The sequence below is a fragment of the Vidua chalybeata genome, chromosome 8 (assembly GCF_026979565.1).
Source record: "Vidua chalybeata isolate OUT-0048 chromosome 8, bVidCha1 merged haplotype, whole genome shotgun sequence".
Lineage (NCBI taxonomy): Eukaryota > Metazoa > Chordata > Aves > Passeriformes > Viduidae > Vidua > Vidua chalybeata.
The window spans coordinates 15,777,356-15,794,571 of record NC_071537.1 but is presented as its reverse complement, the minus strand read 5'-3'; the positions used below and the strand labels follow the sequence as shown (position 1 = coordinate 15,794,571).

The following is a 17,216-nucleotide window of genomic DNA, read 5'->3' as shown; positions in this document are numbered from 1 at the left end:
GCTGCTCTAGCCGTATGATTATTGGAATTTAATTAGGGTAATTTTTTCACTTAGGACTCTTACTTCTTCTTCTTTTTATTTATTTACTGCACAAAAAGATTTGGTAGGTAGGTTGCTCTGAAATTCTAAGAGACTTTATAGTTTTTGTAGTCTCTTAGCAACTTTGTACCTGTGTTGTGGTTTAACCCCAGCCAGCAGCCAAGCCCCACACAGCCACTTGCTCACCCAGCTACCAGTGGGATCAGGGAGAGAATCGCAAGGGTAAAAGCTGGAAAACTCGTGGGTTGAGATACAGTCAGTTCAATAGGGAAAGCAAAAGCAAAAAAAAAAAAAAAAAAAAGCAAAGCAAGGAATCAATGTGCTGCTTCCCAAGGGCAGGCAGATGTTCAGCCATGTCCAGGAGAGCAGATAATGCTACCTTTTTTTACCTTTTTTGACCATCTCAAATTTCTTAGAAACATCTATTTACTCTTGAAGCTAGCCACTTCCATTTAATAGTCTTCTGTGGTGTACACTGTCCAATAGAATTAAAAGAACTTTCTTGATATCTATCACGTAGGCTACTAACAAAATACTGATAAGTTTGTCATTTTCTTTATTCTGGATTTCTTCTTTTTTAGGTGTGTTCTTTAGTTCAGTCAGCACCTAGATTATGCTCTTAGTCACATGATTTAGTTTTAGGGAGTCTTGCAAGAAGCAGGGAGTTGGACGTGAGATGATCCATATGAATCCCTTTCAATGTGAGGTTATTTACGATGCTATGGCACTAGGACTGGAATAAAATTTCTATAATCAGTATTTTCACGTATTTGGATGTTCATGTTGGTGGTATAGAAAATGTAATCACTTCGTCAATTTTCTAGAAGACTGCAAGAACTGCTTTGTTTTCTGTAACAACAACAGAGTCTTAAAAATAGAAATTGCATGCAGCACTACTAAGGTGTAACCCCAGGTTGTAACACTTCAGAAAAACAGTGACATTAAATGACTGTGGTAACCTGATTTCATGGTTAACCTTAGCATGAAGTTCAGTATACTTATACTTGCTCTTCTGCCCTGTAATTGTCTATGGACTGTTTGCAGAAATAAAGGTATTCTGGTGATGGAGCAGAAACAGTGCTTGGAATAATGTCTCAGTCTTTTCTCAGACACATTCATGCCAAAGTGTCTCTTTGTTTTCAGAGTTGCAATAGTTTCCAAGTCTTTTGAAGGAAAAACTGATCGAACGGAAGAGTGGTATGGAACACAGTACAAGCAAGAAGCAATTTCTGATGAAGTTATTAAGGCATGTTAAAATTTGTAACATTCTAATATCTGCAAATGGAAAGTCAGTGGTAAATTCTTTGTCCAATTTTCCATATATTTGAAGGGAGAACTTAAATCCACTGCTTTTCATAGCATGAAAATCATACAGTGAGTCTGTTTAATGTTATATTTTCAAATATTTATTATATAGGAGGGATATATTTTAATGGTTATAAACCATGTTAAGTGCAGGGAATGTTACACTGTTTTTCCTGTAGAAGATCCCTAATATGCAGTGGCTGAGTAAAAATGTAAGCATTAACTTTTAAAAACTTAAAACTCTTTATTAGATGTTAATTAACTGATCAGTACTTAAAAAAGGAATTTTTAAAAACTGTTCTATGTTCTATGTAAAAACTGTTTCTGAAGTTGATTTTTGCAACATAGAAAGCAAATATGTTTTGCCAGTTAAATGAGATTGTAAAAATCAAAACTCAGAAAAAAAGGAGATGGGCAAATCCTTGTTGAAACTTGTTATTGTTCTGATGTTCTAAGAAGAGATGGCTGTAAAATTTACCTTAGGGCTGAATTGAACCTTCTGGTGTGCTCTGAACAGACAATGCATAGGATCACTTCCTTGAGCTTGACCATACCTATGTTCTTGATTAGAATTCTTGGCTAAATGTTTAGTTTAATATCTTCATTTACGGTCATGGTAACAGAAAATATAAGATATAAACCTGCCCTTCTCTCTACTGTAAACTTTTCAAAATTATTTATCTGTCATTCTCCTTCTAAGAGCAGTTCATCCTGCTGATAGCCTAATCCAACTTTTATCTTCCCAGCTATTTCTCTCTTTTCCTGTTACCTTAATAATACTTACACAGAAGGTACTGGAATACATTTTAAAATCTTTTGTTTTAGCATAAAATAAATAAGCCCATATATGCTTTAATTAAGCAGAAATTGTCATAGCTTCATTGTTTCTCCTACTGATCTAGAAATGGCAAAATGCTGACCTGAATGGGAAATTCAAGCTTCCAATGAAGAATGAGTTTATTCCTACAAACTTTGAGATTTTGCCATTGGAAAAAGATGCAACACAGTACCCTGCCCTTGTCAAGGTAAACTGTCTGTATTTGTCCTGTTTACTGCCTAACCTTTTGGGAAGTTATAATTTAATTCCTCTGTTTTTTAAAATACAGATCATCTCATATTCCAAAATACAGAAAACAAAAAAAGTACAAAACTTGAATATTTTGCTACAAAGACAGTAGAAAGTTCATTCTTGCTGAACTTCGGACTGTCACAATTTGTGCTCCTAGGAAAGTGAATCTAGATACAGCTTGAACTCTCTCTCCCCTTTTGAAAGTGTGTCAACAATTGATAAAAATAGCAATAGAGCTGTTTATTCAGCAGAAGGGTCACTGCTGCTCTTAATTTTTTTGACCAATGTTGAGTAAGTGGAGGGTGTAGGGAAGGCTGTTGTTTTGTAACTGTGTACAGAAAATGCCTGTGATTGCATGGAAAAATGAGAGAAGTGTCATTTACTGATCTCAAAATATAGTGAATATATATGCAATATATTGAATATATCTGTATTCACTATATATACTGAATATAGCAATTCAAGCAATTTGACTTTAAGGGGATAATTCTAAGTGGCGATTTGAAGTGGTGAAGAGACTTTTTTTAAAGTAGTGGCACATATTGCAGTTAAAAGTCAGATCACTTAACAAAACCTCTTGTCTTGACACAGGACACTGCTATGAGCAAACTATGGTTCAAGCAAGATGACAAATTTTTTTTGCCAAAAGCTTGTCTCAACTTTGAATTTTTCAGGTATGCAATGTTAAGTATATCACATAAAGTTGTCTCCAAAAGTTTCTTGTTATTGGGAATCTGCATTTGTGCAGCAAACACTTTCTTGCATGTGTTGACACTTTAGAGTCTTTATCCTTACTTTGAATATGTAATAAAGCTTAGCTGCAGGAAGGCACATCTAAGATATGCAGTATCTGCGTAGCAAGAAATTTTATGTGCTCCTTCTATATTAAAAGGAAAAATTTACCTAAAAACACTTTTAAACCAAATTTTTATTTTATTTGCTATACTTGAAATATACCTGCCAATAGAACCCACTATATATTGCAATATCTCTCTTTAAAAATAATTAAGTATTTTTAAATTAATTACTGAATCACAGCTATTTTAACACGCGTTTTCTATATGAAATGCTATTCTGATAATAGTTTCAGGGTCAAATTCTATTTTTGTTTGCATAATGCAAATCAGTTTAAAAAGTGCTTAAAATGTTGGGATTTTACTTAACTGACGCCCATAACTGATTGTACTTCTTTTTTAGAAGAGCATTGTCTATATTACCAATGAATGTTTGATTCTGACCTCAAGATGTATGATAAAATGATGAAATGTTAATTCTGCTCTTGCATGACTTTCATCATAGGAAGATAATCTTTTTTAAGTGAGCATGATAACGATGGACTTTCTTAATGTTCCTTTCAAGAAATAAATTTCTAACTTTTGAATTAAAAAAAATACTGTTGTTTTTAAAGAGCAGCTGTTTCTGTGTTGAGCTACTGAAAGCTAGAAAAAATTCTGGGACTCTGCTTTTGCCTAATTAAATTATTTGGTGATATTGCTGAAAGGGCCATTGTGGGGGCTCCCATAGATGCACTGTTGAATTCTTGTTTTGAGAGACCACTTGAAATTTTTCTTGCAGGGTATTATACAGAGTGTTTTTTAGTGTGTATCATGTCTTGGTACTGGTTTTCATACTAATTGGGGAAAATAGGTTGCCTGGGCATTTTCTCTTTTTGCTTTTTGAAACCACAGGCCAGATGTTACAACTGTTTCAACTTCCAAGTGTCAGGAAAAGGAGGATCAAAATGGGAACTCCCCATCTCTTATTTAGAGAACAGCCATTGCAGTGCTTTGCCTTCTTTTTAATTCTTGGTGGCTTTCCCTTGTGCTATGTTTGGCCAAAATCCAAAATAGGATTTTACTGATGGACACTGAGTTTACAGATGTGGTGGTTTTTTAAATCCATTCCCGTGAACTATAGTGAACTATAATATCTAACAGTCTGTGAATGAATAAAAGATAATAATTGGGTTTATGTAAAGCACACAAAGGTATAAGTGTATGCAATACACACAATATCTTAGAATCGTTTGTGTTGGAAGTGACCTTTAAAGGTCTAGTCCAGCCCTCCTGCAGCAAGCAAGGGTATCTTATCTAGAGCTGTGGAGATGGTATTTCCCAGTCAGCTTTGTGCTTTCATCTCAGTGAGCCCTTATAAAAAGCCAGAGTTACTTGAGCTTTGCTGACCATTGTAATGGAATGATTTGCCTCTTTCCTCCTAGGAACAGTTCCAGTTGAGAGCTGGCTTTTTTTCTTAGGGCTGGGAGCAAGGGTTCTTCTCTTTTCCTTAAAAATGAGATGGTAATTGTACGTGAGCAGGAGCGAGGAGATTTTGACAATATTGGGTGCATCACCTCTAAAAGATGTTGTAAGCAGGTTTGTCTAGTTTTGATACTTAAAAAAGGTTCTTGGAGAATCTGTGTCTCTGTGGTCATGCTGATGGTCATTGAAGGAAATGGTGAAATGTAAAGTGTTTATTCATGAGACTTGATGGAATCACTCATATCTCATGGGACCAAGTTAGCTGGTGAATAAAGCCACCTTTATGACATAGGTTTTCATAAAAAGTCTAAGCCTCAGTTCTAGATCAGAATATGAAGTCTGTGCTGCCTTGTGGTAGATTACAAGAGTTTGTTCACACTACAGGCTGCTTTGATTTGATAAAAAAAACTAGGAGGATTTTTTCTGCCTCTAGCTGATCAACATGAAGGAAATAAAGAATCCTGGTCCAGATGTTTTAGCAGCAATTGCTGTGTAGATAAATTAAGAGGAGGTTGATGAGGTTGGTTTCTCCCTTAAATATACAGGTTGCACAGGAACAATACGTGCATGAACCTCTTGAAATCACCTTGTTCCAAAACTGATCCTTACAGGCATCCTTGTGTTAAAGAAACATCGCAGTAAAAACATCTGACTTATTGTCCAGCCTAAAAGAGGCTGATAAGCTTTTGCATTTGTATGAATTGCAACTTAAGAACTCAAAAAGTGTCCTTTTTTAAAAGGAAGTAAAACAACCATGTAATGTGGTGATGCTTTGAAAATTCTTTTAAAGGTAGTTAGCAGCTCAGCACTTCAGTGTTGATTCCAGATATGTCACAGCTGTTTGAAAGGGGAAAGGACTAGACTTTGTTTTTTTTTTTTTTAATGCACCATTAGTGATTGAGTTGTTCTACTACTTTTAGTCTAGTGAAAAAAGGGTAAACTAGCATGTAAACAAATAAGCATTTGTTTACAAAACTGTGAATAATAGGAAGCAACTCCCAGAGCAGTGTTGTAATAATTGTTTTCTGTTATTTTTCACTTGAAGATGAATGATTTAGTAGTTGTGATTTTTTTCAAAATTCCCAGTTGGCCTTTGCCAGCTAAGTGAGAATACAGAATTTAAACTGATACAGACATAGTAATCACTCAAACTCATTAAGTCTGTATTCTAGTATCAAAAGGAGAAAGACTATAATGAGTCTGAAGGAAGGTTTATAGGATTGACCTACATCTCACTTTGGTCTTAATTAAAAAATTCAGTAGTAATTGGATTTATATCATTTGGCATATTGAAATTGCTCAGTTTTGGGAAATTCTCATTGTAGGGAGAAATGCAAATACCAGTTATTTTGTCTTTTTAACTGACCTGATTGTTTAATTTGGGCTAAGATTTCAGACTATAGCAGACTCTGCTTCTCAAATGTATATATTGGAAATTATTAATTTAGTTTGTTAAAATATCTTCCTGTACTTCCTTTTCTTAACTTTAAAGGAAGGAAAAGTTGAAAGCTACAAGGAACCTTCTTAAAAATACCTTTGCCATATGTTTTAGTTATCAGTTTGTGTGTTGTGGTCTTGTTTTGCTACATTAGTCTTGATATACGCAGTGAAATACACTGCTGTATAGGTGTAAACATATATAATAGCCTGAATATATGACTGCTTAAGGAAAAAGTCAGGTTTGAATTGTAAGCCATATCCTGTCAGCAAATGCTTCAGATACTGTTGATCATTTTTGTGACATTGGTCATGAATTTACGTGCACTTCAGAGATTTTAGCAATACATACAGTACAAATAAAAAAATAACTTGTCTTCTCAAATCTTTGAAACAGACAGGTGTTTAACAGCTAGCACAGTTGAAGCATGACTTGAATCCTTGAATTGTATTTCTCTTTTTGAGAAATTTACAACAGTGCTGTATGTGATCATGTGCTCCTAATGCATCAGTAGATTTTGGAGAGTTGTTGCCATTGAAAAAATAACAGTCGTAAGAAAGTGGATACACCAGACTTCTCTTCTGAGCTGACCTTGGCATGTACTGCATATTGTCATACAAAAAATTGTTGATCTCCTAATTTTTGTAATAGAAACTGATAGTGTATGAGTATTAATTAATTAATGTTCAGTACATGGACTTTCATTTTGGTCTGTTAAATTATGTTGGTATATTTAGTTTCCTTTACTCCTGGTGAATTCTGACTGTGCAGCCAGGTAAATAAAGCATGTCTTTATTTATGAGCATAACTAGAATATGTCTTGAGTGTATTTAGTCATCAAACCATATGCAAGCTAAGTAACTCTCTTCAGATGTGTTCATATTTGGCTTTGAAATAGGAGTCCTTCAGAATGGGATCCATCAGCAGAAACACACAGAAAATACTGTTTTCTTCAGATCAAACTTAAAAGGCCGAAAGAAACAGAGAAATAATTTTAAACTGCATATTTTACTTTCAACATTTTCTTCCAGCCCATTTGCTTACGTGGATCCCTTGCATTGTAACATGGCCTATTTGTACCTTGAACTACTCAAGGACTCCCTCAACGAGTATGCATATGCAGCAGAACTAGCTGGCTTGAACTATGATCTCCAAAATACCATCTATGGGATGTATGTAAGTACTCAAGTCAAGGAAAAGCTTAGAGCCTTAAAACTACTTCCACTCATCAACATTTTTATATTGATTTGATGGAAGGACTTTTAAATAAAAAAATAAAGGCTGTTAGTACTTTTGATCTTGGTTATTAGCCATCCTTTCTTTGATTTGAATTTTAAGTTGAATTTTGTTAAAAGTCTTCAACAGTCTTTTAGTTCACATTAAACAAATTTTCTTCTTTATTTCTATATCATTCATGAAATTAATTAGTTTGTAAGATTTCTTCCTCCATCAAAAAAAGCCACAACCGTAATCCAAGCTTATATATTTGTTGGTCAGATGTCTACTAAAAACTTTCTGACTGATGGGGTAAAAGATGCCCTTTTCATGCTATTAAATAAATAGTATACTTCTGCTTTCCTATTCAAGAACTACTGATCATGAGGCTGCATATACATACTCTTCAGTCATGTTTCTTCATCCATTACCTTGTCACTGCCGGAGGTATCAAAGCATTTCTTTTGTTTTTCTTTTTGTTAGTCGCTACATTTATGCTGATCCTCTCCATTGCAACATGACATACCTGTTTATCAGGTTATTGAAGGATGATTTAAAAGAGTATACATATGCAGCACGCCTCTCAGGTTTGGTCTATGGCATTGCATCAGGAATGAATGCAATACTTGTAAGTAAGAAAAGAACACAGGAGGAAATGAAACAGCTTGGGAGTTGTTGAGCTTGGAGAAAACATTTGACTTCTGCATTTCTAAATGAGATGGTTAATGTTTTTTTTTCCTTGCATATATCTCATGAATTAAAGGCAATGCAAGACTGTATTTTAATCAGTACTGAGTGACCTGTTTAAGATTGCAGTGTCTTTTGAACATGTGTGTAGTGCAATTGTTGCATTCTGGTTCACATTTTTACTTGCTTGCATGATAATTTGGAAAGTAGTATTGCTGGTTTCTGTATAAAAATATTAACTTTTCTGTTGAATGAATCCTCAGCTTTACCGATTTTGTTATAATTCTCTAATTCTACTGAAGAGAGCTGTGGAGATGGATTGTGCATGTGTTTATTAGAATGCAATGCTGGATATTTATGGCTTTTTCTTTTGTTTTTAATCACGTTTTATAATCTGTTACAAAGCACTGACAATACTTGATAAATACTGATATTATGATAAATTCTTATTTCTTATTCAGCTTCTCCTATGAGATTTATGATAGGAGATTTTAGTAGTCTTTTTTGAAGTTTGGTTAAAAGCTTTTGTTAACCACTGTTATATGCCAGAATGTGTTTTGAAATTTCCTGTAGAAGTGTTATTTTCCAAACCATTTTGTATATTGTCTTTACATTTTCTATGTGAGAGAATGCTGCATTTTTTAAAAATTAAATGCAAATATAATTTTCTTGTTTCATTCACCTGACTTACTGCAAACTTTAGGTTATCCTCAGTTTCAAAGCTTGCTGATGTTTCTATGATCAGGGTTAATTCCTTAAAAAAAAGTGTGTAATGTTCTTAATTTTCAGTCACAGTTATTTTAAATTTTATTTGAGAACTTGTAATATTATTTTCCATATTGTAAGAAGTTTTATAATTAATAAGTGTAACTTATTAATGACTATATTGATGCTTTGAGCAAGGGCAGATGCTACTCTGAGAAGTCACCCATGGTGATTGTTGAACTCTTTGGGTTCCTATGCTAATTTTGGATACCAGCCTTTGTCATAAATCTATTTATGATAACTTTTTCTTCAAATTCATTGTTCAGCTATGTTTCAGCAACTATAGAACAAAAAAATTCTTCCTACTGAAAAGCAGGAATTCTGTATGTTGGTTTGTGTTCTAAAGTTTAATTTTACTCTAATTAAACTGCACAAATCCAAATTCCTGGCTCAAGATACCAAATTTTGAAGTTTTTCCCTGCAGAAAAAGAACTTCTAATGCCTTTTTGCCAGAGAAATTTTCTGTAGGTTGATGAAATCATACAATAATTTTAAAGTTTATGTTATTTTTTAAATTAGCAAGCCTATTTAATTTATACTTTCAAAAATATGTATGATCAGATCAATGTATCATTACCATTCCAGGATGACTACCTTGGTGTTTTAGCTCAGCAGCATCCTGGTTATAAGGTGTGCTGCTGTTTATAACACCCCTTTTTTGTAGTATTGCTTACTTCCCCTTAAATATTCTTTGATCGACAACACAGCTATGAACCAATGGTTAAAGTAAATTGGAGAGAACATTTTAGAAGATTGTGAATCCAGACTACATTACTAGTGAGAAACCTAGATTAAAACATTTCTGTACGCCAAGACTCAACAGTGTAATCATTAAAAATCTGTATTCTGAGTACAGTTTACTTACACCAACGTGACATTACAATAATTCTGTGCATTTAGAACTCCTGTGTGAATACGCAATACTCTATCTGTCAATTAGTTACCTTTTGATGGGTAAAGGGATTTAACTTAAGAATGATTAAATGTTGCATAGTGGTGAATTTAGCGTAAGTATTGAAAAGTGCATTGCTCATTGCATTGTACAAGACTTGGTAAGGGTTTTATTCTTTTATCTTCTACATTTAAAACAACTTATGCACTTCTTCCGCAGCTCTCTGTAAAAGGTTATAACGACAAGCAACACATCTTGCTCAAGAAGATCATTGAGAAAATGGCTACTTTTGAGATCGATGAAAAGCGATTTGAAATTATCAAGGAAGCGGTAAGCTGCATGAGAAATTCACATTTTGGAGTAATTGAAAATTGAATGCATTGCCCTGATAGGAGATCTGAGGGCTGACAATCTGTGGAAGTAGAGAGTGAAAATCTGCTTTAGTGGGACTTCAGATGTTTTTTTTTTCTTTTTTGTGGCTGTGAGCTTCTCAGAGTTGTGTATGTAACATTCTTTGGTTAAAAATAACTGGTCCTGGAATCTTTTTTTAGTCAGTCTTTCTTATGACAAGGAAGCACAGCTTGCTGTGGTAGGAATAGAAATCTAAGTAGGGGGATGGAGGGGAAAATCTTAGCTTTAAATCCTGTTTTGCAATTTGGAAAGGCTGCAGCAGGACCTAGCGATAAAAAAGGTGGGAAATAGATGAAGGGGGAAAGGAAGTGTTGAAAAAGTTTGCAACATTTGTTTTCCCTGGATTTGTCTTGGCTCCTGGGCCTTGATCCTTCGGTGCAGTGTAACCACCTGGTGTAGTACATGCTGATTTCTAGAAGTAGCATCAGCTGGGGAGGTTGCAGTTTTCTCCCCATGTCTATGCCAGACAGATGAGGGAGATACCAACTTCTGGCTTCTGTTTGGAGCAGACAGAAGGATACATCCTCAGCACCCTGAGGCATGCTGTTGCTCACTTGTGCCCTGAAATAGGTTGCTTTTTTCCTGCACTGGAAATACTTGCCAAAACTATTAGTTTGCACTTTCCAGTTTCTCTGGTAGAGGAAAAAGGTTTTGCTTATTTTGTAAAAGCGCAGCTGGACTAGAAAGAGTTTTTTTGCAGAAGCTCTCTGGTTCTTCTCTTGTACATCCTTTATCCATGAAAAACATGCAGAGAATTTTCCAGATGCTCCAGATTTTGTGTAAACAAGTCAGCCAAAGTAGGTGACAGGGAGAAAAATACATTTTCTATTAGCAGTGTTCCCCCACCCCCTGGTCAGTCATCGTAGAAGGCGAATTTCCTGGATAGAACAACGACCCAGGATATTTGATCTAAATTCTTGTTTACTGAAATAATTTAATTTCTAGTCATTAATTTTATGAACAAGTTTGATTTAATGCACATTTCAGCCATCTTAATGGTTTCTGCTTACTCCAGAGGCTCAGAAACCTGCAGTATTACTAAGGTGATATAACACAATTATTTAAGAGTTCTAACAAGCAAGGGAATCTTCTCAATATCTGAACTGTATCTTTTTGAAACAGAGTTGAGAGTACAATGAATATGTTTAGAATTCTGTTTCTGAATTTCTAACTTGAGCCTGATTTTTCTGATTTAGTACATGAGATCGCTTAACAACTTCAGGGCTGAACAGCCTCACCAGCATGCAATGTATTATCTCCGACTCCTGATGACCGAAGTTGCTTGGACCAAAGATGAATTAAAAGAAGCTCTAGATGGTAATGTTCTGCCACCTAATTTTTTTTTTCTTATATTACTTAATTATTAAGAGTACTCTGCTCACTATTCAAGGGAAGACCCTGCAGTGCCAGGCCTGAGCTGTTGCTGGCTGTGCTGCTCTTGCCCTCCAGTTTCAAGAAAGTAGAGTAGTTCATTGAAAAGGCCTCAAATGGCAAAACTTGCAGATAAAAGTTCAGGCAAAACTTCACTAACATCAGGGATACATAAACCTGGATATGGTGAATCCAGTATTTAATCAACATTGGTAAAATCATTTGGCTCTAGTTGACATCTTACAGGCACACTGGAGTGTATCTGCATTGTGCTTTCCAGTGTGCAAACTACTTTGTTTTTTTCCATGATCGGGGAATCCTAGCTTATGTTTCTGTAGATAATAAAGAGCTGTAGCTAATAAAGAATAAAGACGTACTTTCTGTAGATAATGACAACAATAATAAAGAACATTGTGGCTCTTAACACAAAGTAGGTGCCCCAATATATTTGAAGGAAGAATAAATTTCGAATTAAGAGACTGAAATGATTTTTCAAGTCCAGATGGAATGGAATTCTGAGCAATGAGCCTAGTGGACAGTGTCCCTGCCCATGGCAGGGGTGTCGGAACTACATGATCTTTAAGGTCCCTTTCAACCCGTGCCATTCTGTGGTAATTCTGTGTTTGTAGTAATAGCTGAAGAACTTTTCCCCACCTGTATTTTACTGTGTTGTATTAAAAGGCTGTTCCTGGGACAGTTTGCAAAATGTCTAGCAATATCTTCTTGGAATACAATAACATTCTTTTCAAGAAGAATACCTGACTTCTGTATTTATTTGAGGGGTTTGATTCAGAACACACATCCATGAATACCCCATCCAACCATCCTTCCTCTTACTCCATTGATTCTGTATGTGAAACTATATTTTGCACTATATATGAAAACTGCTTTGCAAGGACAGGCTGGATGGAATGTGTGTGTATGTGTTGTGCATGTGTCCTCTAGGATATATTGCCAAAATATTTTCTTCTGTAGCCTTTGTTCCAAAGTTAATATCAAAACACTATATTTGAGTTGAGGTTCTTTTTGTAGTCTGGATGGTAAATGCAAAGAGTCTTTCTTGAGCATTATAAACTACATGCTGCTTGTTTAGTAAATAACTAAGGCTTTTCCTTGGAATACCACGTGAATGATTGCAAGTGTTTTCTCTGGAGAATGAATGTTTGTTCAGCATGATTGGAAAGGCAGCTATTTTTTTTTTTTTTTTTTGAATCTGGGTCAAGACAGCCTGTGAATTCTAAGTGAAATAAACTATATGATGAGTGCTGCTATTTAGAGCTGGAAGCATTCCAATGTTGCATTTTTAAGGAGAGATTTCGCTTCTTCATAATGACAGATTTCTCCTCCTCTGAGAAATGCACGAATGATTTAGGCCTAGGTCCTTCATAATTTAAAAATGCATTTGAGTGATTTAACTGTCTAAATATGTATTGTAGATGTCACCCTTCCCCGTCTCAAGGCCTTCATAGCACAGCTGTTGTCACGGTTACACATTGAAGCTCTTCTCCATGGCAATATAACAAAACAGGTTGGTTTGATACTTTCTTAATAAAACATTTTTTATTTAAAAGCAGCATAAAAATGGAGCACTAGTTTAATCTTTGCAGATCTTGAAGCAGTTATGCCAAATGTCATTTCATAATTTAACTTTGTACTTTTTTATCTTTATAGGAGTATGAGAGCATAATTTTTTCCACTTCAGCTTTATTAGGCTAAGTGCTGCCTCCATATTGCTCTTGGAAACTTAATAAAGACAACTTAGGATCAATGTATTTGAAAGTCTGTGTTGTATGTTGTTACTGTGGTCAAGCTGCAGAAGGACTAATGTGCTGCAGATCTTGCTTTTTTCCACTGAAAACCTTTAGAATAACTAGCAAAGTTTTAAGAATCCAGTATCCTTCGAAATGAAGTAGTTTGCACATAGCTAAACAGTAATGGCAGACCATGAAAAAGCCAAGTGTCAGCTCTCAGGGGAGTAAAACTCAGAAACCATTTCTTTTGTCTTCAGTTTGTATTTGCATACGAAGTCATAAGAAATACTTCAATATATGTACCAATACAAATTTTAGTACTTTTTTTGTATGTTTTTGCATTCTTTTTTCATAAGGTGTACAATATTTTGTGTCAGAACAGCTCTGGGATAGTTCTGCTAGCAAGAGCTGTTATAGATGCTGCTTGTGACTGATGATGAAGGAGAAAGTTAATTTGTAAAGGAAATAAGATAGGAAGGAGCTAAAAGCATGGAGAGACAAACTTTTCTTTGTCAAGAATGTCTCTAAAGTACTTGTTAAAAATTTTTAGAGGGTATTCTTCTTGCAGAGAAATTTAAAAATAGTCTCTTCTTCCTTCCTTATTTCTTACGTGTTGGTATACAAAAGTCAGTTGCTTCTGGAAATAGAACTGAATGCCCAGATTTTTTTTAGATTTTCCATGAGGGTGCAGTTGTGTCAGAGAAGTGTATTCTTTACTTGGCATAATGGGTGGCTGTCGAAAGTCCTACAGCTAAAGAACTGGGAAGGATATCCTGGTATACCCATAGCTGTGTGATATTTAGAAATTATCTGCAAACCTCCCTGAATAGAAACTACAAAAAGTTGTCTGTCCTTCAGTACCCATTATGTGATAATCACTGATAAAACTCAGCAATTTTAACCTGGACCTAAGAATTTTTTCCAACTAATATGAATCAAAATTTACATTGTCTTGTGACACCTTTCAATCATGAAAAAAATTTTCAGTGAATCTGGACTTGAAAAATTAGATTTATCTAGCTGCTTGAAATTCCTATTTTTTCTTTAGTTTCATTCTGATACTTTTTTTTTTTTTGACACTTTCTTTTATTTATTTGCTGCAAGTGGATGAAAAGTAAAGTAATCCTGTTCAGAACATGTCTGAGCAGTCGTGTTGTCAATATTTTAATATGATGACTTGACTGAAAGAATAGTCTTTTTCTCTGAATTTTTAAACTGTTGTTTTTAGACCTCAATCTTTTGTCTTTGATGCTGCATGGGGCTTTTGGAGGTGTTGGTAGGGTGTATCTTTATTAAGTTTTCAAACCTTTTGCATGTTTTTTATAAAATCACTTGTGTTGTGAGTTTATGGCAATGCAGAATGAGATATTTTAGCTTTCAGCCAAAACTACTTTGTAACAAGTTCCTGCAATTTCCAGTGTGCAGGCTACAAGAACACATAACCCTTAAGAGATGAAGCTATTGAGGTTAAATCCTTGAGTGAAAGTAATGACTTTGGATTTTTTTCACTCCTTATATTTTTTTTTAATTATTATTGTAATCCATCAAATAAAATATTTGGGCAATGAGTCTTAACACCACCAGCACATCAATGAAATGCATCCTTGACCTTAACCATTTGTTTCCTTAAAATTTTCATCTACTGAAATGCCATTTGCTTTGAGACATACATTTGAGATATCTCATTTTCGCTTTGAAAGATGAGCACATCAAGTGATGGAGGGAAAGTGAAAAAAAATTACCCCACTGAGCTTTAGTATCAGAAGCACTGTGGAGAAGTAGGAGTAGTTAAATGTGTAGACAATTTAAACATATAGAAGACACAAACCAACTCTTGCCCTCCACACTCCCACTTCTCTAATCTACTTAACTTCTACTGTATTTGTATTGAATTACAGTATTCCTACTTTCTATTTCTGATTTTTTTTTTCTTTTCTCTCACAGCACCATCAGTAATTGGAAAGTCTTATGCTGCTGTTAAATACAGAATAACTAATGATCATTAAAAATCCTCTTATGTTTTCTTTTCCAGGCTGCATTAGGAATTATGCAGATGGTTGAGGATACTCTCATTGAGCATGCTCATACAAAGCCACTCCTTCCCAGTCAGCTAGTGAGGTACAGAGAAGTGCAGCTTCCTGACAGTAAGTTAAATGATTGATATTTAAGGCACATTAAATTGAGCTTTCCCTTGCTCACAGCATTTTAAAATGCATATTACTGTGCTGCTAGGAGTGTGTTCTGAAGTCAAACTTTCTTCAAGTTACTCTAAACTTAAAATTCAGAAATATAGTTAGGGTGTGGCTTTACTGATAAATTTCGGTACTAATACATGACCTTTCTAGTATATGTGACAATTACTTTGATTTATAGTTTAATTTGTGTATGTAAATTGGACTTCTTGGGATGACATGGACGATGTTTTGGTGACTGTCAATCCAAAGCCCTTCTGTAATCATACAATTCTGCACTTCAGTTCCAAGTCACTTGTTACAATTTATGGAAATAAGAGCCCTATCCCAGTCTGCTACACAGAGTATATACATTTGAGTAAAAACCATTCTTTGAGCATTTCTGAGTATTAATTGACCATTAAGAATTCCATGTAATGACTCTTTGCAAAAACAAAAAGCTCTTACACAAATAATTTTTTTTCCTTACACAAATTCTTTTGGTCATGTAGCACTTGTATGCTTTTACTTCCATGGTGGAAAAAGTTTTTTGTAAAAAGGAGGTTCAAGGTATTGCTCGGAGTGGTGGCATATGTAGCTGTACAGACAAGATAAATTACCCCTAGCTGATCGTCTGTGGAAGCTACCATATACAAACGAGGTTGTTGATATTAAAATGCTGAATTATTTTTAATGTTCATAATAATTTCTGGCAGATTGTCTTTAGAAACTGTTTACACAGTAGAGCCAATGTAGAATTTCACTGCAGTTCCAAAAATAGTTGCTTGAAGAGAAGCAGCCAGTTTCAATTTACTTGCTAATATTTCCAAGTGGCAGCATTTTGATGGTAAAATGATACATTCTTTTCTTCTCTCATGAAAAGTATGCTCCTAGTGGAAATCCTGTTTTAACAGTCCTAAACCATTTAGTATAAGTCCACGAACCTTAGACCATTATATTTTTAATTGCCAACAGTAGGAATGTACACTTCAATGAACTTCATTGTTTTAACTTTGTCTTTTAGGAGGTTGGTTTGTATATCAACAGAGAAATGAGGTTCATAACAACTGTGGCATTGAAATATATTACCAGACAGACATGCAGAGTACTTCTGAGAATATGTTTTTGGAGCTCTTTTGCCAGATTATCTCAGAGCCATGCTTCAATACCCTGCGCACCCAGGAGCAGTTAGGTGAGTTCTCAGGAGTGGTGGTGTCTGTGTGCACACGAGCTGTCCCAGTCACGCGCTCACACGAGACCTGAGGAGGAGCTGTTCTCTCCCTGCTTAGTGAATGCCATTTAAAGGACACTTGGTAAATGTAAATCATCTTAACTGCTCATGACTCAGAGAAATTCTACTGTGCACAGAGTCTAAAATAAGAACAAGCAGGCATGATTTTTAAGATGTCTAAAATATCTGAAATCAGCTCCAACTCAAAAAAGTGCGATTGCTGTACAGAAAACGTCATGTTAGGATTTACCAAAAGAAGGATCAGTCCCCTCAATTTCTAGATCTTCTTAAAGAATCAATAGTAGTTTGATGTTTCCTTCTTGTGACCCTACTTCTAGGTGCATTGAAATGTGCTGGTGGCAAGTTTTGTATAGAAGTTGGCAGTAACAGCTAAAGAGAGAGGGGGGGAACTGAGGAAGAACTAGTTTAGTCCAGCACTCCATATTTGCCAAATAATAGAGCTCACAAGACTTAGGAGGAGAGACAGTAGAAATACCATCAAAATCCAGTAAATTTCATAGAATTCTTAGTAAGATTTCTGAGAAAGCTTAGGGAAAAAGACGTTGAAGAGTTAGAAGTTTGCTAAACAGTAGAAGTAGTAACAAGAATTCTT

General features: G+C 35.0%; 1 protein-coding gene across 6 annotated transcripts in view; it reads left to right on the top strand.

The window, feature by feature from the left end:
* IDE (insulin degrading enzyme) overlaps window positions 1–17,216 on the top strand; it is a 52,829-nt gene that overhangs the window by 24,956 nt on the left and 10,657 nt on the right. For all 6 annotated transcript variants that reach the window (XM_053948774.1, XM_053948773.1, XM_053948768.1 and 3 more), the window contains 9 exons: window positions 1,183–1,285; window positions 2,247–2,369; window positions 3,005–3,087; window positions 7,141–7,285; window positions 9,888–9,998; window positions 11,276–11,396; window positions 12,887–12,978; window positions 15,234–15,345; window positions 16,397–16,564. In XM_053948774.1, the coding sequence (XP_053804749.1) occupies window positions 1,183–1,285; window positions 2,247–2,369; window positions 3,005–3,087; window positions 7,141–7,285; window positions 9,888–9,998; window positions 11,276–11,396; window positions 12,887–12,978; window positions 15,234–15,345; window positions 16,397–16,564 (1,058 nt within the window). The remainder of the gene's footprint in view (window positions 1–1,182; window positions 1,286–2,246; window positions 2,370–3,004; window positions 3,088–7,140; window positions 7,286–9,887; window positions 9,999–11,275; window positions 11,397–12,886; window positions 12,979–15,233; window positions 15,346–16,396; window positions 16,565–17,216) is intronic.